Here is a 21,334-nt window from a genome sequence, read left to right as displayed (position 1 = left end):
AACTGCTCTGGCACTGCTACTGCACCAAAGATACCTTCAAACTGTTCTGGAACTGTGACTTCCTCTTGGAAATGAGAGTCAGGGTTAAAAATCAGCTTTCCTTCTAGTGATGCAAATAAAACTTCCAGGTCAGATTTTCAAGACTAAATTGTGAAACCACACAATCCCATGTGGCACCTCATTCCTGGCGTTCTTAGCCTTGCTCTTCATTAGAACAAACTCTTCCTCGTGCTCATCATGTTTCACACCTTCCTCCAGTGCAGAGAAACAACACAGACATCAGGCAGAAGGACAAGCTCCAATATGTCTTGGGAAACAGCTTCCCTGCACCCCTTTTGCTCCAACATTTGTGTGTCCACATGTTCCTCGACATGCTGTTGGAAGACTCCACCTGCCAGTCTTCCCAAGAAACTGCTGACCAGTTTTCCTGCAGGTCACAGAATCATGGAATGGTTTGGGTTGGGGAGGACCTTGAAGATCATCCCATGCCATGGGCAGAGACACCTTCCACTAGACCAGGCACCGAGCCCTGTTCAAAATGTCCCTGAGCAAGAAATTTGACACTTTTCCATGATTCTGAAGTAAAAGACATGAAATTAGAACGTCCCACCAGATAGGTTCCACATTCAGCTGGGATATCTATACAGTGCTTCACAAATAAATACTCCATATACACAGGTACTAGACAATTGCCAGAGAAACAAAATAGGAATCACATTCCTGGACTTTCAGTCTATCTGGTTCCATTTTCTCTTTCACACAGGACAGAAACAGGACTTCCAGAATAAATGGGCAGTCAGGGATAATAAACCCGACTCCACACTGCGATTCCACTGAGCACAGACTCATTTTGAGGCACACAGTCCCTTCACCTTTTCTTTTTGGAGTTGCACTTAATAAATCTCCAGACACTTTTGCTACCCACAGACTCCCAGCCCAGCCCTGGTTCTTGTCACAGACATTTGTCAAGGACTCAAAGGGAGTCACCACAATCTGCAGGAATCCCTCAGCCTCCCAAAACCTTCTCCAGTCTCCCAAAACTTCCTCCAGGCTCAAGGGAAGAGGGATGAGCCGACCATCTCCATACCCACATTCCAGTGGACAGACACCCTCCTCTCAGAGTCTCTTTATGCACACTCAGCTCTCACTGATGTTTTAGCTCCACTTAGTGGCCACAAGGCTCAAGTAACTACTTTACTCAGGAGTTTCAAACAAGAATCTTCACTGGTATCAGCTCCAACATCACCTCAAACTCCAAATCCCAATCCCAGCAGACACTTACCTTGGTAGCAGTGGGGACCGGGGCTTTGGTTTGTCCTTGTCCTTGTCCCGCTCCCGGTCCCTGTCCCGGTCTCGGTCTCTGTCCCGGTCCCTGTGCTGTCTGTCCTTCTCATCCCTCTTCACTCGCTCTCTCTCCCGTTCCCACTCTTCTTTCCGCCGCTGCCGCTCCTTGTCACGCTCCCGCTCCCGTTCCCGCTCTCGTTCCCGCTGGCGCCGCTCCCGTTCCCGCTCTCGCTCCCTCTCCCGCTCCCTTTCCCGTTGTCTGTTCTCTCTTTCCCTTTCCCGTTCTCGCTCTCTTTCCTTTAAAGAAACAAGAGAGAAATCATCATGATGCTGTGGAAACGTCTCCCAACAAAGCAGGCAGTAAATCTGGACTGCAAGGAACTACATCCACCCTCCCATGTCAGAGTAAAAGACTGGGATGAATAATCTGGAGATCAATAATCTGGATACAAAGAATCTGGAGATCAATAATCTGGAGCTTGCTGAGCAGGCAGAACCTGGACATAAACACAGCACCACATCATATCCATCACAGTTGGCATTTTCAAAGGCAATGGTCAAATTAATTTGGTTTATTAAGCTTATTAAATAAAGGTATTGATCTTTACAAGTCTTTTATTGCTAATCATTTTTATAACAAGCTAATTAACTTTACAAACAAGCACTATGAAAATAATTGGTGGTGCATCATGTGTGACCACAGTGAGAATCAGCTCCTGTTTCTGCAAAAGAACAAGGTTTTATTGCAAAAGGAAAATCAGTTTTTAAATGATTTGATGAAAACCACTGACAAATTACCCACTGGGCAGGACTGATTATTTTGGCCCCTACTCTAGAGGCACAAAGTCTGCATGAGGGCAAAACGAAGAGGACAGAAAGGGGTTCAAGAGTCTTGTTTTCATTGAGTTCTATTCCTGGTGGAACACCAACCAACAGCACCTGGAATTTTAGCACCTGGTTGGTGCTTCGTTGACTCAATCCCCAACATGCAGCTCCACCAGCAGTGAACAGTCATGCCAGGGCCTCTGTGGGTACACAGAGCACACCTGCCCAAATCTAATCCTTTCCATCATTCCCAAGAATTAACAAGCAAACTGTTCCTCAGCCAGGTTATTTCCTGGAAACTCCCTCCCTCTCGAAAATGTCCAAGAATGGCTGCAAGCACTGACAACTGCCTGGTGCACTGAGCCAGTGTGCATGAGGAAGAACCACCTTCTCATCTCAGACATGGAATTGCTAAGGTTGTAAAAGACCTTTAAGATCATCAAGTCCAACCATCAATCCAGCACCCGCACCATGGTCACCACTAACCATGGCCCCAAGTGCCACATCCACATGGCTTCTGAACACTTCCAGGGATAGGGACACCACCACTGCCCTGGGCAGTCTGTGCCAGGGCTGGACAACCTTTTCCATGAAAAAAATTTTCCCTGTTATCCAATCTAACCCTCCACTGGTGCAACCTGAGGCCATTTCCTCTCATCCTGTCCCTTGTTCCCTGGGAGCAAAGCCCGACCCCCACCTGGCTCCACCCTCCTGTCAGACAGTGAGAAGGTCCCCCCTGAGCCTCCTCTTCTCCGGGCTGAGCCCCCCCAGCTTCTCCTGGTGCTCCAGACCCCTTCCCAGCTCTGCTGCCCTTCACTGAGCTCCAGCCTCCCAATGTTTGTCTTGTCCTGAGGGGTCAAAACTGATCCCAGAATTCCAGGTGTGGCCTCACCAGCGCCCAGCACAGAGGAACAATCACCGCCCTGGTCCTGTAGCCACACTGTGGCTGGTACAGCCCAGATGCCATTAGCCTTCTGGGCCACCTGGGCTCATGTTTAGCTGCTGTCAACCAGCACCTCCAGGTCCTTTTCCACCAGGCAACTTTCCAGCCACTCATTCCCAAGCCTGGAGCGTTGTTTTTGCCTTCATGATGCTGGAACACAACATCCTCCCATCCCTTCCCTTACAGTGTGCTCTGTGCTGTAATTAAGTCAAAGATTTAACTACTTGCAAGATTAAGCATCCTTAAAAGTCCTGTTTCAAGCACTGCACTGGAAACATGACAAGGAGCAGAAGAACCTGGAAGAGAGTTGGAAGGAAAAGCGTGGGAAGGGGAGTTACCTTACTTACTCGGTAGTTACGGTATGGATCTGGGTCTGTGTACTGAACCCTGAAATTCTCATACTGCCCACCACGCCAGAACCGTTCTATTTCATAGTCATAATAGGGATCTGAATAGGGATCAAGCCTACAATGAAAAACAGGGAATGTTAGAGAGGGAAATGTCACCTTGTCACCATAAACACTACGAATTCTAGGTCAGGTCTTAGTCACTGTGACAAGAAAAAAACACGTTCAACGGAGCACAACCATACAGAGGTTTATTTTCTACACATTCCAACCAGACAGTCTTTTTTAAGTGAAGCTTATCAGAGAAAAGCACAAACCTTTCTTGATAAACACCAAAAAAAGAACCAAATTCAGCCTTCAAATCAATGTGGGAAAAACACAGAAACTGCTTTTTATAGCCACTTCCAACGTCTGCAAAGGGAACAGGACGTGTTTTGCCTCATTGATTGAGAGCTGGGTTTTCTGTCCATGCACCTACAGCTAATCCCAAGCACCCTCAGGAGCGGAAGGTATGATCTCCTAATTCCCTGCCACCGGGGTGATGGGTGTATCCCAGTGCCACCAGTACAGGACATGAGCTGTGCTGAGCTTTCCACCAGGAGAAGTGGAGTTTCAGGGCAGGGAAGCAACACTGTCCCTACATCTGGAATTACTCCATGGAATGAAGGCAACCACTTCTCCAGTAGGAATCAGGTGCTGGCCCTCCAGCAAACCAGTGGATGGTGAGCATGTGGTACATGCTGCTCAACCACCAAATTTATAACTTTCATGGAAGAAAAGGATTTAAAACCCACCCTCCTTAAATCTGTTTCCTCCAGTTGATTTTTACTAACATTATTTGATGTTTTTAATTCCCAAACTCAACAACATCCAACCACCTGGAGTGTAAATATCACTAAAGATGGGCAAGTGGGTACAGGGAACAAGAAACTTCCAGGGCCACAGAGGAGTTAGTGGCAGAGCTAAGACTATAAAGCAAGTGCTCCCAAATTCCAGATTATCCATAACAAGACTGATTTATAAGTAAAAGGAAAAAAAGGTTCTTTTTTGCATTTTAAAATGTGCCAAATAACCTAAACCAGGCTAAGATGTAAGTGCTGCCCTGTGAGTCAAGAGGTACCGGTAATTTCTTTCAGTGCTTTAAAGTGGTTTAAAATTTTTATTTTTGACTGAAGCAAAAAGCCAAGGGAAAGACAACCAGAGAATCTTGACTATGGATGCTTAACTCAGCAACAGACTCCTGATGCCAACCAGAAAACGGTCTGGGTTCAGTGACATCAGGTGTTCAAAGAGATACAAAAAATCTCAAGCCACGCCAAGAAGGAAACCCTACTTTTTAACACGGCCTCAAGCCCAAATTTCCCCCTCCTATAATATTTGTGGAGTTTATTAATTTAAAAAGGATCATTGCTGTGTGTTTAGGTAATTCAATGCTTAAATCCTTTGAAAATAATTGGTATCACCCCAAAAATGATCCAATCCATCCGTTCAGTCAACAACCTGCCCAGCACAGCTGGGACAGGGCTCTGTGGCCTCGGAAGTTTTAACAAGTGCAATGGAAAAAGGAAAAGGAATTTTTTCTTACAGTTGCAACAGTACTGGAATCAGAGACCTGCTTACCCATAGTTAATGTTTTCTTTGATGTCCACCTCCCTATAGTTATTCAAAAAAGAAAAAGGGATTCATGAACTATTTAGACAACTCCATATGTCACAAGACATTCCTGAAAGCATTTATCCATATCCCAGCTGAGTATTTCTCCACATCCCAGCTGCACCTCCAGTGCTTAGTTTGCTGCAAGATGTCAAACTGTGCAATAAAAATTGTGTGTCTGAGAAAAATCACGATTTTCTAGAGTTTGCAGCAGCAGCTTCATAACTTTTGCCTTTACACAAAATGAAGGTATTTTGATGCCACAGTCTGCTTATACATCCTTGAATTTTCACGAATTCCAGTTGTTTGATGACTTATGTTTAACTCTGGCTACATGCAATGTATTTTTTTTTGACTATACAAAACCCAGTCCTGTGCTTAAAACAACAATTCCTACATCAGTGAGGCCCAGATGCTGATGGTGGTTTTCACAGACAGTCATAAAAATAAAGATGATTTATGAACAACCCCCAGAGCACTGGGGATAAACCCCAGGTGCCACTCAAAGCCTTCTCAGAGGAGCAGAAAACCAAGAGCTATTTCAACCCAGGAAAATATTAATTTTTAAAATTATTTTGTTTCAGGCTGTAGAACTGAGGTTTTTCTTTAAATCGGGGAAAGGAATTCCACTCCACAGCAAATCAAAGAATATGGAACGAAACCTACTCCTTACTCCTTTCCAGAATTTTATTGCAATTCTTTCACTCTAAAATAGATCTAAGCCTTGCAAGCACTCTGTGAGTGGAAATATTTCCATTATCTGTCCATGTAGGAAGAACAGAGGATGCATGAGCAAGGAAAGACAGATTCAACTGCATTCCTGCAGAATACAAGCCTCTCTCTCAAAAATTCTCTTCCCATTCCTTTTCTTGGCTTAAGAACTACCAAGCAAGTTTCCCAGAAGTGAGTCTCCAACATTTTAAGTTTTACCTCTTTAAAAAACCCATCACGTACACACTTCAATTTAGGCTGCTTGTTTTGGCCTGGTAACAGCTTTGTTTTCTGATCAATGTCTTAGTGTCCAGTTTATCTGGGACCAGTTAAGATGTTTGTTAAGACCAGTTGCTGCACCAGTGGCCTTCAGAAAAAACCCCAGCTGGATCCAACCACTGCTTGCAGCCCTTGGACACTGAACACGCTCCAACTTTGCAGCCTCAGCTTTAATATCTTAAAATTCTCATGGTTGGGACAAGAGAAAAATGAGGAAAACCAGCCAGAAGAATGCACTGGTGTGAGGTAGGTAGAGCACAACTGGACAGTGTCCATGAGGAAGCAGAATGCCAAGAGATTGAAGGCAGGAAGGTTTAAAGACCACTGGGGAGGGAAGGTGGGGATGAACTGGAGGCAGCTCACGTTTTTAACCTCTATCCATCCTGCTTTATGGAAGCTACTCCCAGTTTTTGAGGTCAGCATTCCTCCAACTTGGAGGAACAAGTTAACCAAACACTGCCTTACTCCACTGCATTTCCCACCCATCTATTCCATGAAGCAAACCCAAGACTGAGCCTTACGCGGGATCTCGGACGTCTCTGGTGATGCGATAATTCCAGTCGCGGAAAAACTCGTTTTCCTTGTCAAACTCCCGCTCGTCTTCTCCAATAGTCACAGTGAATCTCTTCTCCTCAAAGTCAGGCTCCTGTTCCTTTCTCATAGTTGCTTTTTTTAATACCTGTCATAACATAAAAACAGTGTAAAGAGAGAATTGCAACATTAAAAATCCTTCACCTGGGAGAATCCCTTCAACTAAAGCACCTTCTTCTCCCTAAGCCTCAGAAAGTGCAGGACACTGGACTTTTCTTGATGTAGAAAGTGTAATTCACTATTCCATCAGCTCAGAACAGCAGGAAATAGAAGTTTCACCCCTGCAGAGCCCATTTCTGCAGTGATCAGACACACAGAGAAACAGATACCCAAGTGAGGGAAACTGAATAAGCTTAAAGCTTTACTTTGTCAAGGGCTTGACTTCAAGGCCACAAGTTCCCTATATTCTTTAAATACAAAAAACCCCAAACCCGGATATCAGCTCCTCCTGGCTGTCTAACAAGTATGATATACAACAAAACATAATTAAGAGATTAAAAGGCAAAAGGAGAAAGGAGAAGGGAAAGAGGAAGACACTCATCCTCCCAAAAGAACTCTTCCAGCACCCTGTTCCCAAACAGGCCAGTGGATTTTGGAGACAGTCAGCAGCTCCCTGAGGAAAACATTTACCTCTTTAGCGTGCCGGAGTCCTCTCTCCCAGGCACTTTCTGTTGGAGGGTCTGGAGGAGGTGGAGGTAAGATTTCATCAACCACTGGCCCTCCCTGTCAGAAAAGTGAGGAGAGGAAGGACACAGAACTTGAGTTAGTTTTAAGTAGCAAACTTAAGCTTTGCAAAGTTACCTCAGAGTATCTCTAGATACTCCAGAGATTCCTCAGCAGGACATAGCTGGGAAACACATGGAAAATTATTCCTCTCTATAAGCAACTCCAAGACCACCTTTTAAAGATCACATATCCAATTATGGATTGAATTTTGCTTAAGTATTAGCTCAAAAAAAATCTTAACTTCTCTTAGAGCAAGAGAAAAGTCACGGAATCATGGAATGGTTTGGGTTGGAAGGAACCTTAAAGCTCATCTTGTTCCACCCCTCACCATGGAAGAGACACCTTCTACTAGATTGGGTTGCTCCAAGCCCTGTCCAACCCAGCCTTGAACAGCTCCAGGGATGGGGCAGGTGGTACAGAAGCCATAAATCCGTTAAAAGAAGTCCATACCCAAGGGTTGGCTGGCATCAGAGGGTGAGGGCCGATGGGAGGGGCTCCGTTGGGGGAGAAGGGCTCAGGCTTGGAGATCAAGGAGTAGTTTCCTTTGTCATTCACCCCGGGGTGAATAAAGCGACAGTTCATGCCCCAGGTGCAGTGACCTGTGGGAACACAATGCTGTTAGATCCCTGTTTTCTGTCAGCCAGCATCTGTTCAGCCCCATAGCCATTAAAAAACCCACCAACCATTTAAAATCCATCAAGGAACAGTGTTGCTTGAGAGATCTGACTTTTCTTCTCTCCAACTTTGTCAAGATTTACCTGTTTTCACACATGTGGAAAAACACTCATCACCCCCCACCTTCCCAGAGAGGACAAATAAATCCAGACACAGATGGATGAATGTACAAGAGCCTTATTATGGTGGGGAGAAGGGAGGGATGGATGGATATACAACATTAATTAAATGCAGAAATGAGCTTATGAGCTCCTTGAATCTTGTTAACGGCAAACACTTCCAATTAGGAGCTTTACCTGATACAGAAAACTCTAGGGCAAAGAAAGCACCAGAGTGCATCCCAAATAAACAGCTCTCTGGAGAGGCAGGCAGTAGAATCATGGAATGGTTTGGGCTGGAAGGGATCTTAAAGGGATATCATTCCCACCCCCTGCCATGGGCAGGGACACCTCCCACAAGCCCTGTCCAACCTGGCCTGGGACACTTCAGGGATGGGGCAGCCACAGCTTCTCTGGGCAACCTGTGCCAGGGCCTCCCCAACCTCACAGGGAAGAATTCCTTCCCAATATCCCACTGCTCTCTGGCAGTGCCTGAGACTGAAGTGTAGGGGCTGAGACACTTTACCTGCCACGGGGCTCTGCCATCTATGTCAAGGTGGCCAAGCATGAAGTTCTGCAAGCTGCTCAGGCCATAGCCACAGCACAGACAAAATTCCCAATGCCTTCCCATCCCCACGTGAGCAGCACCTGCCCTTCCAGTGACAGCCCTGCCTTGAGGGGTGAGCAGGAGCAACATTCCCTGACCCAATGCCAAATCAAAGCACAGCAACTGGGGCAGATCCTGCAGCCTGAACTTTGACCCTGGCAAATATTCCAGGCTCCATGAGGTGTGTGTCACGTTAAAGCATCACGAACAAACAGCTCTCCCTGCCCAGGGACTTCCCAGTTCCACCAGCAGCACCAACACGCCTGTGTCTCGGCACAGGCACCACTTTTGCCACCGGAGGACATCCAGGAAGCCAATGTGGGATATCTGATGGCCACGGCTCTGGAAACCCCCACATTGCACAGGCCACTGACGCAAGGAATGGAGACTCCACCCGGGGCTCCACCCTTCTTTTCATTTCAGATTTTCATGAATTGTCTCAAGGGAGATTGTAAATAAAAGCAAATAGATGAGCAAACACTGAGATAATCTGAAGGAAGTGAGAGGTATAATCAGTTTAAATAAGAAAAGTTTTATAAAACCTCATGTCTATACTAAAAAAAAGGCAGGATAGTCTAAGACAGCTGCCACACAGTTGCAGAAACTTTAGGGAATGTCCTGTTAAGAGAAATTACAATAAAATAGGATCATGTAATGGTTTGGTTTGGAAAGACCTTAAAGCCCACCTCGTTCCTTCCTCCTACCATGGGCAGGGACACCTTCCACTAGACGAGGATGCTCCAAGCCCCGTCCAATCTGGCCTTGGGCACTTCCAGGGATGGGGCAGCCACCACCTTTGCTCTATTCCAAAAACACCAGCAAGTTTTCCTTTATTTGCTTCTTCCAGGCTCACCACACTCCGGGCAAAGCCTTTTTTGCATAGTGGTGGCTCTATGTAAATTCAGCACTGGCCACCAAGGAACAGGAAGGTGACACTGAGGATGCCTGGGGCAGAATTTATCACATAAGAGCAGCTTAACTGGTGAACAAAACCCAAACAAGACAAATTCCAGCCCCTTTGGTTCCCTCCCACCACCAGTGTCATTACCTTTCATGAAGAACCGGCAGGTGGGACGTGGTCTCACTTTTCTGTCATTGGGGTCTTTAACTTCTCCTTCCTCCAAGTCATCGTCCTGGAACAGACAGACAAGCTGACATTTCACCTGGTGCATTTTCTGCAGTGACTTGACATTTCACAATATGGTCAAATATCAGTCACTGAAAACACACCCTGGAGCAAAGATACAAGAGAAAAACAATACAAAGTTACAACAAATCCCCCCAAGCACCTTCAGGACCTGATGCTAAAACAGGGAAATGCAATACTTTTGGTGTTTCAAAGGTAACACCAGAGAATCATAGGATTATCCAGGCTGGAAAAGATCTGCAGGATCATTGAGTCCAACCTGTGACTGACCCCCACCTTGTCACCCAGCCCAGAGCACTGAGTGCCACATCCAGTCCTTCCTTGGACACCTCCAGGGATGGGTACTCCATCACCTCCCTGGGCAGCCCCTTCCAATGCCTGACCATACCTTCCATGAAGAAATTCTTCCTGATGTCCAACCTGAACCTCCCCTGGGACAGCTTGAGGCTGTTTCCCCTTGTCTTGTCACTGGTTGTCTGGAGCAGAGGCCTTCAGGCCTCCTGAGGCTGCACCACAGATCAAGATTTTAAGCTGCATCATTTTATCTGATATATTAAAGGCTCAAAATCACATGTGGATCAAGATCTTCCACCTCAGCTGGCCAAGCCTTGCTGGGTGCTTTGAGCTGACAGCAAATCCACCGCAGTTAGAGGCAGCTTCTTACTTTTTTGGGTGAAATAAGCTAAATTTTGTCACCTTTCCTTCCCAGAATCCTTCAGAGCCTTTAAACTGAAGTGTCCCCACTCAGCACACCTGCCATCCCTGTTTAGCTCACACCAATTCCTTCTGGTCATTGATTTTAAGTACAGAGGAGTATTCCTTCATTTAGGCAGTAACTCAGTTCAGACAGTTCCATCTATACCCCAAATTCTGAAGGATAACTGTTGTTACAATAAATTAATTATAAAATTAAGATGCTTCTCCATAACACTGAGTGACAATCCCAGAGTCATGGAATAGTTTGAGATGAAGGGACCTTAAAGCTCATCCCATTCCACCCCTTGCCATGGGCAGGGACACCTTCCACTAGCCCAGGTTGCTCCAAGCCCCGTCCAGCCTGGTCTTGGACACTTCTTCCAGGGATGGGGCAGCCACAGCTTCTCTGGGCAACCTGTGCCAGGGCCTCACCACCCTCACAGGGAAGGATTCCTTCCTAAAATCTAATATAAATCTCTCTTCTTTCAGTTAAAGCCATTCCCTCTTGTTCTATCACTCCATACCCTTGTTCAAAGTCCCTCTCCAGTGTCAATTTTGCACACAAGCTTTTCAGGATAAGTCACACATATTTTTCCAGTCCTCTCCAGCACATACTTGACACCTTCCCTTCCACTCCTCAGCTCCACACAGGAGTTGTGAACCAGCTCAAACAAAACTCTGCGTCATCCCCAGGCACAGCAGCCCCAGGAAGAAATTCTGGGAGCTGGAGGTTGCTCCAAGATTAAGAACCTCAGGGAATGAGCGTGAAATAACAAAACACCTCTAGAAGTTACTGGAACTTTAAAGCACCAGCCTTTGCCTTTGTTCTCCAAGGAAAAAAACAACCTTTCCCGGCTTTATTAGGCTGCACCTGGAAAGCCAAAAGGAGCTGGTGATGCAGAAGGCAAAGGTATAAATGACCAGAGAGCTGTCAGAAATTATCAGGAAAGGAAATCACGTTTTTAAGATAAAAGACACCCAGATCTTCCCTCCCACTGCTTCCATTTCTCTGTTTCCAGCACTTGAAACACATCTGGAGAGGGAGAATCTGGATGGGCCTTGCCTGTGCCTGGCAATCACAGAGACAGCAGTTTTCTGTGTGGAAGAGATGAGGAAAATTCCCTACTTTGATAAATTTAGCAGCTGGAAAGGAGGAAAAACCCATCACCTGGCTGTAGATAAACGAAGGATCGACAGAGAGGTGGGTTAACAGCTTCTCCTGCTGCATTCCTGAGGGCCAAACAGGGAGAGCTCTCCTGAACAGCAATGGATTTAAAAGCCCACACTTATATTCCAATTAAAATTTGCATTAATATTCCCCTCCCTCCACACCAGGAGTCTGAAAGCAGAATAAAATGCAGAGATCCCCAAAGCTGGGCATAGCATTCAGTGATCCATGAATGGAATAACCAGCTCCACTCTGCTGCTTTCAAAAGAACTGTGTGAAGTCTTGAACAAAAGGGGAAGTATTTATTTCTGTGAGGTCTCCTTGGAATCAGGCAGCTGGGAATGCTGTTATGAGTTAATGTATGAAAACCAGGGTACAGATTCATCTTGTGCTTTGTAAGGACGGCGCTCCCAGGAATGCCCTGGACTCTAAAGGACAGCATTCATATTTTAATCAAGGAGCAACCACGGACTCAGGACTCCAGAAATTTTTTTTTACCCCACAATGCACTGAAATTCCTTCTAACTCAATCAGAAACACAAAAAAACCTTTGGAAAGCACATGTTTAACAAAATCGCCTGCCAGAATGGGCACGATGAAGGAAAATTCCAACATTTTTTAAAGCAACTAAACTTGTCAAAGCACCATTAAGAGTAAAAAACACCCCAAATATGATTCTTCAATAAAGAGGGAGAAGGGTCTCTCCAGTGAGGCTCCATGAGCTTCCCAAGCATGTGGTCAGGTTGGATGCACAGGAATGGGGTCCGAAGGACACACCATCTACTCTCTTCAGTTGAGAAGCCCCACCAGTGACCCCACCTAACTCCAGTGCTTTCCTGCCCGTATCCAGGATATTCCCACAACTTAGTCCAGCTGTGCAGGTCCAATTTTGGAATGGAGAGCCAGCCAGGTGCTCTGGACCAGCAACTTCCTTTTGCACTCCCACTATTCAGACTGAATTTCAGACCAGGAGCCCACAGGAGTGTTTTTACTGCTGGAATCACTTTGTGCTGTTTTCATCTGCCTGCAAGAGGGAAATTGGTATTAAGCTGCATTAAACAACTGCTGCACTGTAGAGTTTCCCACCTGAAGACAAACATGGATAAAGATGGTATTTTCCCTAATTTCCACAGCAATTAAACCCCATTTTTGATTTTTTTGAACAGCTGTATTTGTTCAGGGCTGTGAAACAGGACTGCACATCCCTGAACACATTCCTGAACCATGTGTTAGGTGTTTTCCAGAAAGCCCAGCACCTTCTATTCCTCTTCCACACATCCAGATGCTGCTAGATCCCAACAAACAGCTCAGGCTCAGGGGTCTCCAACACACACCTGAAGATCTGAGCACCACAGCTACTCCACAGCATCAAATCTAAACTGATGAGGCAGCTCATGGACACCTAATCCCTGGCTCAGGGAGTTGCTGGCAGCATCATTCCCAAGTCCTCTGGGAGCTGAGGTGGAACAGTTTCTTAAAGCACTGGAGCCCTTTCATATCCAAAGGTAAACTCTTTTGGGATGTCTCTGACAATAATTGGCACAAAGCTTTGGGACAGCACACGGACCAGGGCGTGGTCCATGGAGTGGTCTTACCTCCAGGGAAAAGGGTGTGGGACACAGCTAACATGGATATTCCTGTCACAGGAGGAAGGAACTGCAAAGTGGGAGCCACATAGCTCTGGAACACGAGCACAGGTCTCTCCCTGCAGGACTCTGCCCACTTCCTACTTACATCAATTTCTCCATCATCAATTTCTCCATCATCTTCTTCTTTTTTCTTCTCCTTGAGGGAATCCTGACCATCCTTTTCATCGTCACTTTTGCCACTGGATTTTTTCTCATCTTCAGCTGCATCATCTCCTTTCTCCTCTTCCTCATCATCCTCCCCAGCAGCTTTCTCTCCATCCTCCTCCGCAGCAGCGGCAGTGGGTTCCTCGGGCACTTCCTCATCATAGTCCAGCTCATGCTCATCCAGCTCCCGGGTGACCGAGGACGCTTCATCTCCAAGGTCATTTGTCCTGTCTTCCTCCTCTCCTTTCCGGGGCCGGGGGCTCTTCGGCTCCACACTCTGTTCGTTGGTGTCGGATTCCTGAGACTTGGCCTCGCTCAACCGATCCTCCTCATCCGAATGGTTCTCCTCCTCCCTGCGGCTCAGTCCCCTGCCTGGATCATCCTCCTCGCCCAGGACACTGCCTTGTCCCCCCTCTCCATCGAGTTCCCGGTCTGAGCCACTCTCCTTTAGGACTTCCTCATCGGAAAGCTGCTGGTCCTCTTCCTCAGGAGAGCAGGGGTTTCGCTCAGGGCTGTCGGAAACGTCCATCAGTACCCGAAGGTCTGCAGCGGGAGAAAACAACTCTGGTTATGGGGAAAGACTGGGAAATCAAGGAAGGCTCACCTTGAAGGACTTGTACTCCTTTTACCTCCTAAAGAAGGAAAAGGTTGCTTGAATTCCTGAAAAGCCAGGTTGGGTGGGGCCCTAGCACAGGTTGCCCAGAGAAGCTGTGGCTGTCCCATCCCTAGAAGAGTTCCAGGCCAGGTTGGATGGGCTTGGAGCAACCTGGGATAGTGGAAGGTGTCCTTGCCCATGGTAGGGGGTGGAAACAGATAAGCTTTAAGGTCCCTTTCGTTCTGTGATTCCATGAATTTATGAACATGGTTTCTCATAGCATCTTCATGAAGGAAACACAGTTTAAATTGCACAAAGAACTGAATCCAATACTATCCCAGTGTGGAGTGTGCTACCCTTCACATACAACCATGGAGCTTGGGGTTGGGATTTCACAGAATGGGACTGGAAGGGACCTTTAAGCTCATCCCTTTAAGGGACCCCACCCCTTGCCATGGGCAGGGACATCTTCCACTAGACCAGTATCTAACTATGCTCTACTCAAGTCCTCGAAGCTGCACAGATATCAACTGATAAACACAGGGATGATCTCAATATCAACAAGGCCCACAGAAGAAGAAAAGTCTCATTTTGAGCTTCCTACTGGCTCCTCTTGTTTCTCTGCAAACCTGAAATTGGTTCTTGCTCACAAGTTTTGATTTCACGACAAATTCAAAGCCAAATTAAAGGCATCAGTTCCCTCCTGGTGCCAGAGGCTCGAGCAGTTCAACAGGACGTATTTGAAGCAAATTATACCCTTAGTGAGCACACAAAGCTTGATGTCGAGTTCATAAATCCTCAGACAAATTGTTATTGGCTTCCAGAGCGAGTTTAGAGCAGAGATTTTAATTGCCCAAGTGCCTGAGAAGTTACTTTGTGTGAACACGAAGGTCAGCCCAGAGAGGCCACCAGAAATATCAAAGCTGTCAGGGGCACATGGAATCAGGAAATTTGTTCTCTGATTTCTTGCAAATAAGCAGCACCAAAACAAAAAAGCATTTAAGAGAAGCAAATGCCTTTTTGTGTTTGACATCAAGACCTTCAGAGGGATAGGGGGAAACAAATATGTTCTGCTCACTAGGTCAAAGATGAGGATAAAATATTCACCTCCACAGCAGTCATTAAAGCTCTTATAAAAACCCAGAGCATCCATCAGTTGCAATAATTTCCTATTAATTTCCATCAGCAGAAATGATAAGAAACACAATAAATGATGGCCTAAGAGAAAAGGGTTCACAAAATCCAGGCAGTGAGGTTTTTTGAGTTGTATTTCCCTGGATTCACAGCAAGTTTCCCTTTGACAACAGGATTTACAACCTCCCTGGTGCCTCTCTCTGCATTTAAATTTCCTCCATCACCTCTTATTCCAAATTATTTTAGGGAGAGCTCAGCCAGTCTCCAGAGGTTGTTGCTCCAAGTAGCAGGAAAAGATTCTCTAAAACCAATGAGCCAAATTCTGGCTTCAATCTGTACCTGCCCCAAAGCAAAGCCAAGATTTTTAAAGGTAAAATCAGCAGCAGGAAAAAAAGTGGGAGGTGGGAATTCAAAGGAAAACTGCCTGACTAATGATGGAACGGGACAGCAAGTTTAATTCCAGTTTTAAGCGCATGTCCCAAGTGCTGCCTCAGAATAATCTGCAAATCACATCTTATTGCAAATCTTTGAAGTCCTGAAAGGTTTTTTTTTGAGTTTTTTTAATCTGCAGATCACAATTTACTCCAAATCTCTGTAACCCTGGAAAGTTTTTCTGAGGTGGTTTTTCAATCTGAAAGTCAAAATTTATCTCAAATTTCTGAAATCATGAAAGGTTTTTCTGAGGTGTTTTTTTAATCTGGAAATCAGAATTTATCTCAAACCTCTGGAATCCCGAACCGTTGGTTTTGAGTTTTTCTGGGGGGAAATTGTTTGGGTTTTTTGTTCCTTTGTGACTCCTTTATTGCTTTCTGCTTCGCTTTTAGTTACACATAAAGACAAATATCACAAAAACCCACGAAAAATGACTACGTGGAAGTATTTTAAATCAAGCAACACTGACTTAAGTGGCAGAGCAGAAACTCCCAGACTTCACCCCTCATCATAAACTTAGATTTTCTTGTGCCTTAAAACCAAACCAGTTTCTTCCTGTCTTCAAAACCAGTTATAAAAGCAAAAAATTAACTTCTAACCTACAGATAAGATCATCTGACTTGTAGCTTAGGCAAGAACCAGGGATTTAATACTACTTCCCAAGAGCAGCCTTTTATCTTTTAAAATCTTTAAAATTCAGGCAAAGCTGCCTCTGGTTCCAGCTGCACAACCCTTTCTGGTACAAAACTGGCTTCATTTGCTCAAAGTGTGTCAAGTATTCCTTTCCTGCATGTTTGAAGCTGCCTGGATCAGCACAGGGCACTGGGAATTTCATCCAGGCTCACAAAACCCTCATATTTCCAGGTTTTGGAGCACATGCAATAATAAGGTGCATTTTCAGCCCAAAAAGTGTCTTTTCCTGTCTCTGGAATCACTTGTACAAGGCTCAGTGAGCTGAAAGCCTCTTCAAAGCAGGTCACACATTCTCAGGGAAGAAACTGAGGATTTGGCAGCTAAAATTCCCCACCATCCTCCCTGGTGGGAGCCAGATGGCACCTGCTGTTCCCACAGGTAGAGCAAGACTGTCCCTCCAGCTGTTCCCTCTGGATTCTTGTGTCCCCAGTCAGTCTCTGTGTCCCTGCCAGCACTGGGTTCCAAAATATAAAGTGGAGAAATCCCCTAAACAAGAGACCTGGGGCTTCATCCTCTTGTTTTTGAGTCAGGAAAGAGAAGCTTTTAATTACACAACTAAAGAGACGGAGCTGAAGTTCCAGAGTCTGAGCTCTGGAATATTTCAAATTAGGGAATGAAGTATTAATTGCTCCTTAATTAATCAGTGTTTCATGGCTTGCACAAGGTGGAACAGAGATGCTCCTTCTACTGCCCATCCTCACCTGCAACGACCCGGATGCACCATGGAAATGTCCAATTTCTTCCCACTAAAGTCTCACAGTTTTACTGGAAATATTTAAAACTACAGATTTAAATCATCTACTTCAGTTCCTTCATAACACATTTTTTTTCCAAAGCTTAATGATATCCAAGATTTTTTAAGTTAAAGCACAGCACTGAGTTTAAGAAGCCTTTGACATGGCTCTAAAGGCAGTGAGAGAAAAGCCCTTTGCCACTTAAGTTGCTTTTTAAAACTCCACTTCAATATTGAAAGTTAATCCCAGGATACATTTTAAAAAATATTCTTAACCTTTCACTTCTGTCAGTTGATTTGTCCAAGGTCAAAAGCAGGGGAGTCAGAGCTGGAATTTTGAGCAACTCTTTTTGCAAGATCAGGCCCAACTCCTTCACTCCTGTCAATTAAACAGCTCCAAAAGGTGCAAAATTAGAAGGAAGAAATTCCAACGGGTTTTAGACCTGTACTTTGGACACTAAGGCACTGCAGGTTTGGAATGGATGATCCTGGGGGTCTTTTCCTTCTGGATTTGTGGCTCTCAATGCTGCCTGGTGCTGGCAGGAGGCTCAAATCCTGCTCCTTATTGCTCTGTGCTGTTCTGGTTTCAGTTAAATCTCATTAAAAGTTTGAGCAGCTTCTCCAATTAAGCCAAATTTAAGCTTTTTGTACAACTAACTGACCTGCTGCTGCAGGTGCTAAACTGGGAGCAGGTGAACTGGAACCAGTATGGAAGGGATGGCAGCACCTAAAGGATAAAGCTGTGAGTTGTGAGGGATTTGGAACAGCCACCAAGGAAAAAATACTCCTGGTAAGCATTATTTCCATTCATTAAATTCCTCCCTCCATGGCTGAGCCTTTATATAGTGAATAAAAAGCTTTTCCCATAATTTTTTTACCCAATACACCTTGGATATAATACAGGAACTGATGGTTCCAGCACCTCTGGTGGAGCAGGAAGGCACCGAGCACCTATAAAAACATGGAGCTTGACAGAGCCACCAGTTGCAGCCTTAAATCCTGCAAATTTCCAGGAATATGGCAAGAACCAAGTGCATTCCCAACTTCTGTCTCTTCCAGCAGTGACCTCACAGCCCTGGAGGGGGTCACAGGATGGATGGAAAGGAAAGAAGTGAGGAAGCTCTTTGCTTCAGGCTGAAATCTTTGGGATAAAAGGATAAAACCACCTTTCTAACAGTGAAATAGTTGATGCAAAATGGAAATGTTCCTGTTAATCAGATCCATGAAATCCAGAGGTTAAAGCAGAGCAGAATTTCTGGAGCAGGGTCTAAGTCCAGCCGGGAACAACGAGGGAGGTGAGGAGAGTGAATGGGAATGTGCTGACAGGACAGGTGAGGAAAGAAAGGCAGCACAAAAGATTTAGGGAAAAAAGACCTGGGAAAACTGAGGCGAAGCAGAAACGAAGGGCAGGAACCACTACGGGGAAAAATATGGAAGAGCAGCGACAACAGGAGGAGAAGGGAATGAAGTGCCTCAGGATCCAGGAACAGAGCAACATGAAACACTTCCCTAGAATAAGAGCAAAGCCAGTCCTGCCTTGACGGAAACTTGGGTCTTTAACAGGGTTAATTAACCAAAACACGCATTTCTCTGCTATCCTGAGGGAGCTCCAACTTAGAGGATGCACAGGAAACTCAGCAGCTACCAGGGAAGCTTTTAATGCAGAAAACTGAGCTGCCTTTTAGTATTAACTTCAGAGAACTGTTGGTGGGAGCTGAGTTTTACAGAAGAGCTGGAGAGCTCCAGTGTGGAATGTTACCCGTGGCTTTGTGTCAGGCAAACTCGGAAACACGAAGGGAAAAGCAGCTGGAGTTTGTTTTCACAGCGTAACTGATTTTCCTATTGCTCCTTCCTGCATCAAATGCTCATTTTGAGTTATCAGTGCCTCAGGGAAAGAGAAAGCCAGCATGGTTATACCTGTGTCCTGCAGGATTTGGGGATAATCCCACTGAAAAAGCTAATTGTACTCAGACACAGGATCAGCAGTTTGGCCAAGAGTTGTCCAGGTTAGACTGGGACCCTTTTCCTGAGTGCAGGCAAACCTTTGGAAGGCCAGGGGAAAGAATTCCCACCTTGGAGGTGCTGCTCTTGCTACAGCTCTGGGAAGAGACAACGCACCTCAGAACTGATCCCATGGGTGATGGAGCCCCAAAATAACTTTAGAACTGACCCCATGGGTGATGGACCCTCAAAATAACCTCAGGACTGACCCCTCAGGTGAGGGACCCCCAAACCCACCTCAGAACAGACCCCAACCCCCCAAATCCATCTCAGAACTGCTCCTCACTTGCAGCTGGTACTGTTGTGGGTTCCCCACTTTGTCTCCTCAACCCGGCCCCCCCTCACCTCACAGGGTCTCCTGCCAGGCCAGGGGTCCTTCTACTGTGCCCCCCGGGCCGGGGCTGCTGGAGCTTTCCCTGTTCCCACCTGCCTGGGGAGGTAGAACAGTCAGAGCCGTCTGGACCCCTGGGGTCTGACCCCCCACCAGGAGTCACCCACCCCCCGCCCCAGCCCCCCCAGGGCTCTGCCACAACACCCATCCCAAACCACGGCTCCCCTCAAAGCAGGGGGCGCCCCTTCCCATTCACCATCCCAAAGGAACGAGAGGGATCCACTGGTCACCCCTCCCCCCCAAATTCCCTCCGGACTCCCCCCGCCCCTCCCAGACCCCCTTTCTCCAGGGGCACCCCCCTACCCCGGTCCCCTTCCATGGTCGCCTCCTCTCACCCCTCCGCCCCGCCGGGGCTGCCCCCGCCCCGCGCCCCCCCCGCGGTGTCCAGGCCCGCCCCCCCGTGCCCGGCCCTAGGCCGCGGCGGCGCGGGCGAGGTCTCACCGGCGAGCGGGGTCCGGGGCGTCCGTGTGCGGAGCGGGGCCTGGCGGGGGCGGCGCGGGGACGACGGGGCCGGCGGGGCACGGGGGGCGGCGCGGGGCGGGCGGCGGAGCGGCCTCTACTCGCGGCGGCGCAGGGCGGCCATGGCGTGACGTCATCCGTGCGCGACGGGCCCGGCGCCGGTTGGGGGGGGGAGGCGGGAGGGGAAGGGCGGGAGGCGCGCGCGCGCGACTTTACGGGGGCCGCGCCTTAAAGGGGCCGCGCACGGCAAGGTCGGGGGCGGACGCAGGGGGCGCGCACGGACGTGCGGGGGCGCGCACGCGGGCTCTCGGAGGGGCAGAGATGTGCGTGAGCGCGCGCAGGGAGCGAGGAGCAGAGGCGGCTATTCAGGTGCTCGCGAGCGCGCACACGTGCACAGAGGAGGGATGCACACATGTGGCTGTGCAGGCGTGCAGGCGTGCGCGCACACGCACACACGTGTGTGTGCGCGGACGTTCGTGGGTGCACACAGATGCACTTGGAGGGGCATAGATGCTTATGGGTGCACACACGGGGTGTGTGTGGGTGCGCACTCGTGCACGCGGGGAGGGGGCACACGCGTGTGCACGGGCGTGCAGGAGGTGCACATACATGTGCACAGCTGTGCATGGGCACACAAGCACGCGGAGGGACAGAAAGGTGCCTGGGTGCCCACACGTGCACACACGTACATGTACAGATGTACATGGGTGCAAACACGCATGTTCACATAGGGAGAGAGGCACACGCGTGTGCACAGACGTGTGTGGGTGCACGTCCAGGTGCAGGCGTGTGTGTGCAAACGTTCATGGGCACACACGCGTGCACATGGGAGGGGCAGAGAGGTGCATGGGTGCGCACACACGTGCACACGGGGGGGCACACGCGGCTGTACGGATGTTCGTGGGTGCACACACCCCCACATCTGTGCACACACCCCTGCACATCTGGAGGGGATGCACATGGGTAGAACACGGGTGTACCTGGGGACAGGCATGTGCAGGGACATGTATGAACATGGATGCACACGCACTGCGCCCACGTGAACGTGTGTACTGGGAGGCAGCTCACTGGGGACACCGGGAGGGGCTCGGTGGGGGCCCTGGGAGGAGGCTCACAGGGGCACCAGTTCAGATTCCTCCTCACCGCCCACCACCCCAGCAGTGACACATTGGCCCCTGAGGGCGCCCAGAGGGGATTGGCTGAGGCAGGAGGGGAGTGGCCGGGTGGGAGGAGTGTCTGTGACAGGTATATAAGGTGAGGTGGGAGGGAATGAGGGTGATCCAGGAACAAAGGCGTTGGTGTGTGCTGCAGGTGAGGGATGGGGATGGGGATGGGGATGGGGATGGGGATGGG

At 47.7% G+C, this 21,334-nt stretch overlaps 2 protein-coding genes across 9 annotated transcripts in view; one reads left to right on the top strand and one right to left on the bottom strand.

Moving 5' to 3' along the window:
• ZC3H18 (zinc finger CCCH-type containing 18) overlaps positions 1-20,012 on the bottom strand; it is a 46,667-nt gene extending 26,655 nt beyond the window's left edge. For 2 of the 7 annotated variants that reach the window (XM_017816205.1, XM_017816203.1), the window contains exons 1-10: positions 19,964-20,012; positions 19,477-19,561; positions 13,485-14,086; positions 9,788-9,872; positions 7,810-7,958; positions 7,264-7,356; positions 6,564-6,721; positions 5,020-5,052; positions 3,391-3,517; positions 1,283-1,581 (exon numbers count right to left, since the gene is read on the bottom strand). In XM_017816205.1, the coding sequence (XP_017671694.1) occupies positions 1,283-1,581; positions 3,391-3,517; positions 5,020-5,052; positions 6,564-6,721; positions 7,264-7,356; positions 7,810-7,958; positions 9,788-9,872; positions 13,485-14,072 (1,532 nt within the window). In that variant the 5' untranslated portion in view covers positions 14,073-14,086; positions 19,477-19,561; positions 19,964-20,012. The remainder of the gene's footprint in view (positions 1-1,282; positions 1,582-3,390; positions 3,518-5,019; positions 5,053-6,563; positions 6,722-7,263; positions 7,357-7,809; positions 7,959-9,787; positions 9,873-13,484; positions 14,087-19,476; positions 19,562-19,963) is intronic. The other 5 variants (XM_017816207.1, XM_017816206.1, XM_017816208.1 and 2 more) reach the window with 4 other exon arrangements.
• A 319-nt stretch (positions 20,013-20,331) lies between these two features.
• The window catches only part of CIDEC (cell death inducing DFFA like effector c), a 4,038-nt gene continuing 3,035 nt past the window's right edge, over positions 20,332-21,334 (top strand). Inside the window, exon 1 of one of the 2 annotated variants that reach the window (XM_017816130.1) lies at positions 20,332-20,350. The gene's annotated coding sequence lies outside the window, so the exon portion shown is untranslated. Of the gene's footprint in view, positions 20,351-21,240; positions 21,293-21,334 lie in introns of those variants that run through there. The other variant, XM_017816128.1, reaches the window with a different exon arrangement.

The sequence above is a fragment of the Lepidothrix coronata genome, unplaced genomic scaffold, assembly GCF_001604755.1.
Source record: "Lepidothrix coronata isolate B3197 unplaced genomic scaffold, Lepidothrix_coronata-1.0 Scaffold54, whole genome shotgun sequence".
Classification (NCBI taxonomy): domain Eukaryota; kingdom Metazoa; phylum Chordata; class Aves; order Passeriformes; family Pipridae; genus Lepidothrix; species Lepidothrix coronata.
This window is presented reverse-complemented; position numbering and strand designations above follow the sequence as displayed.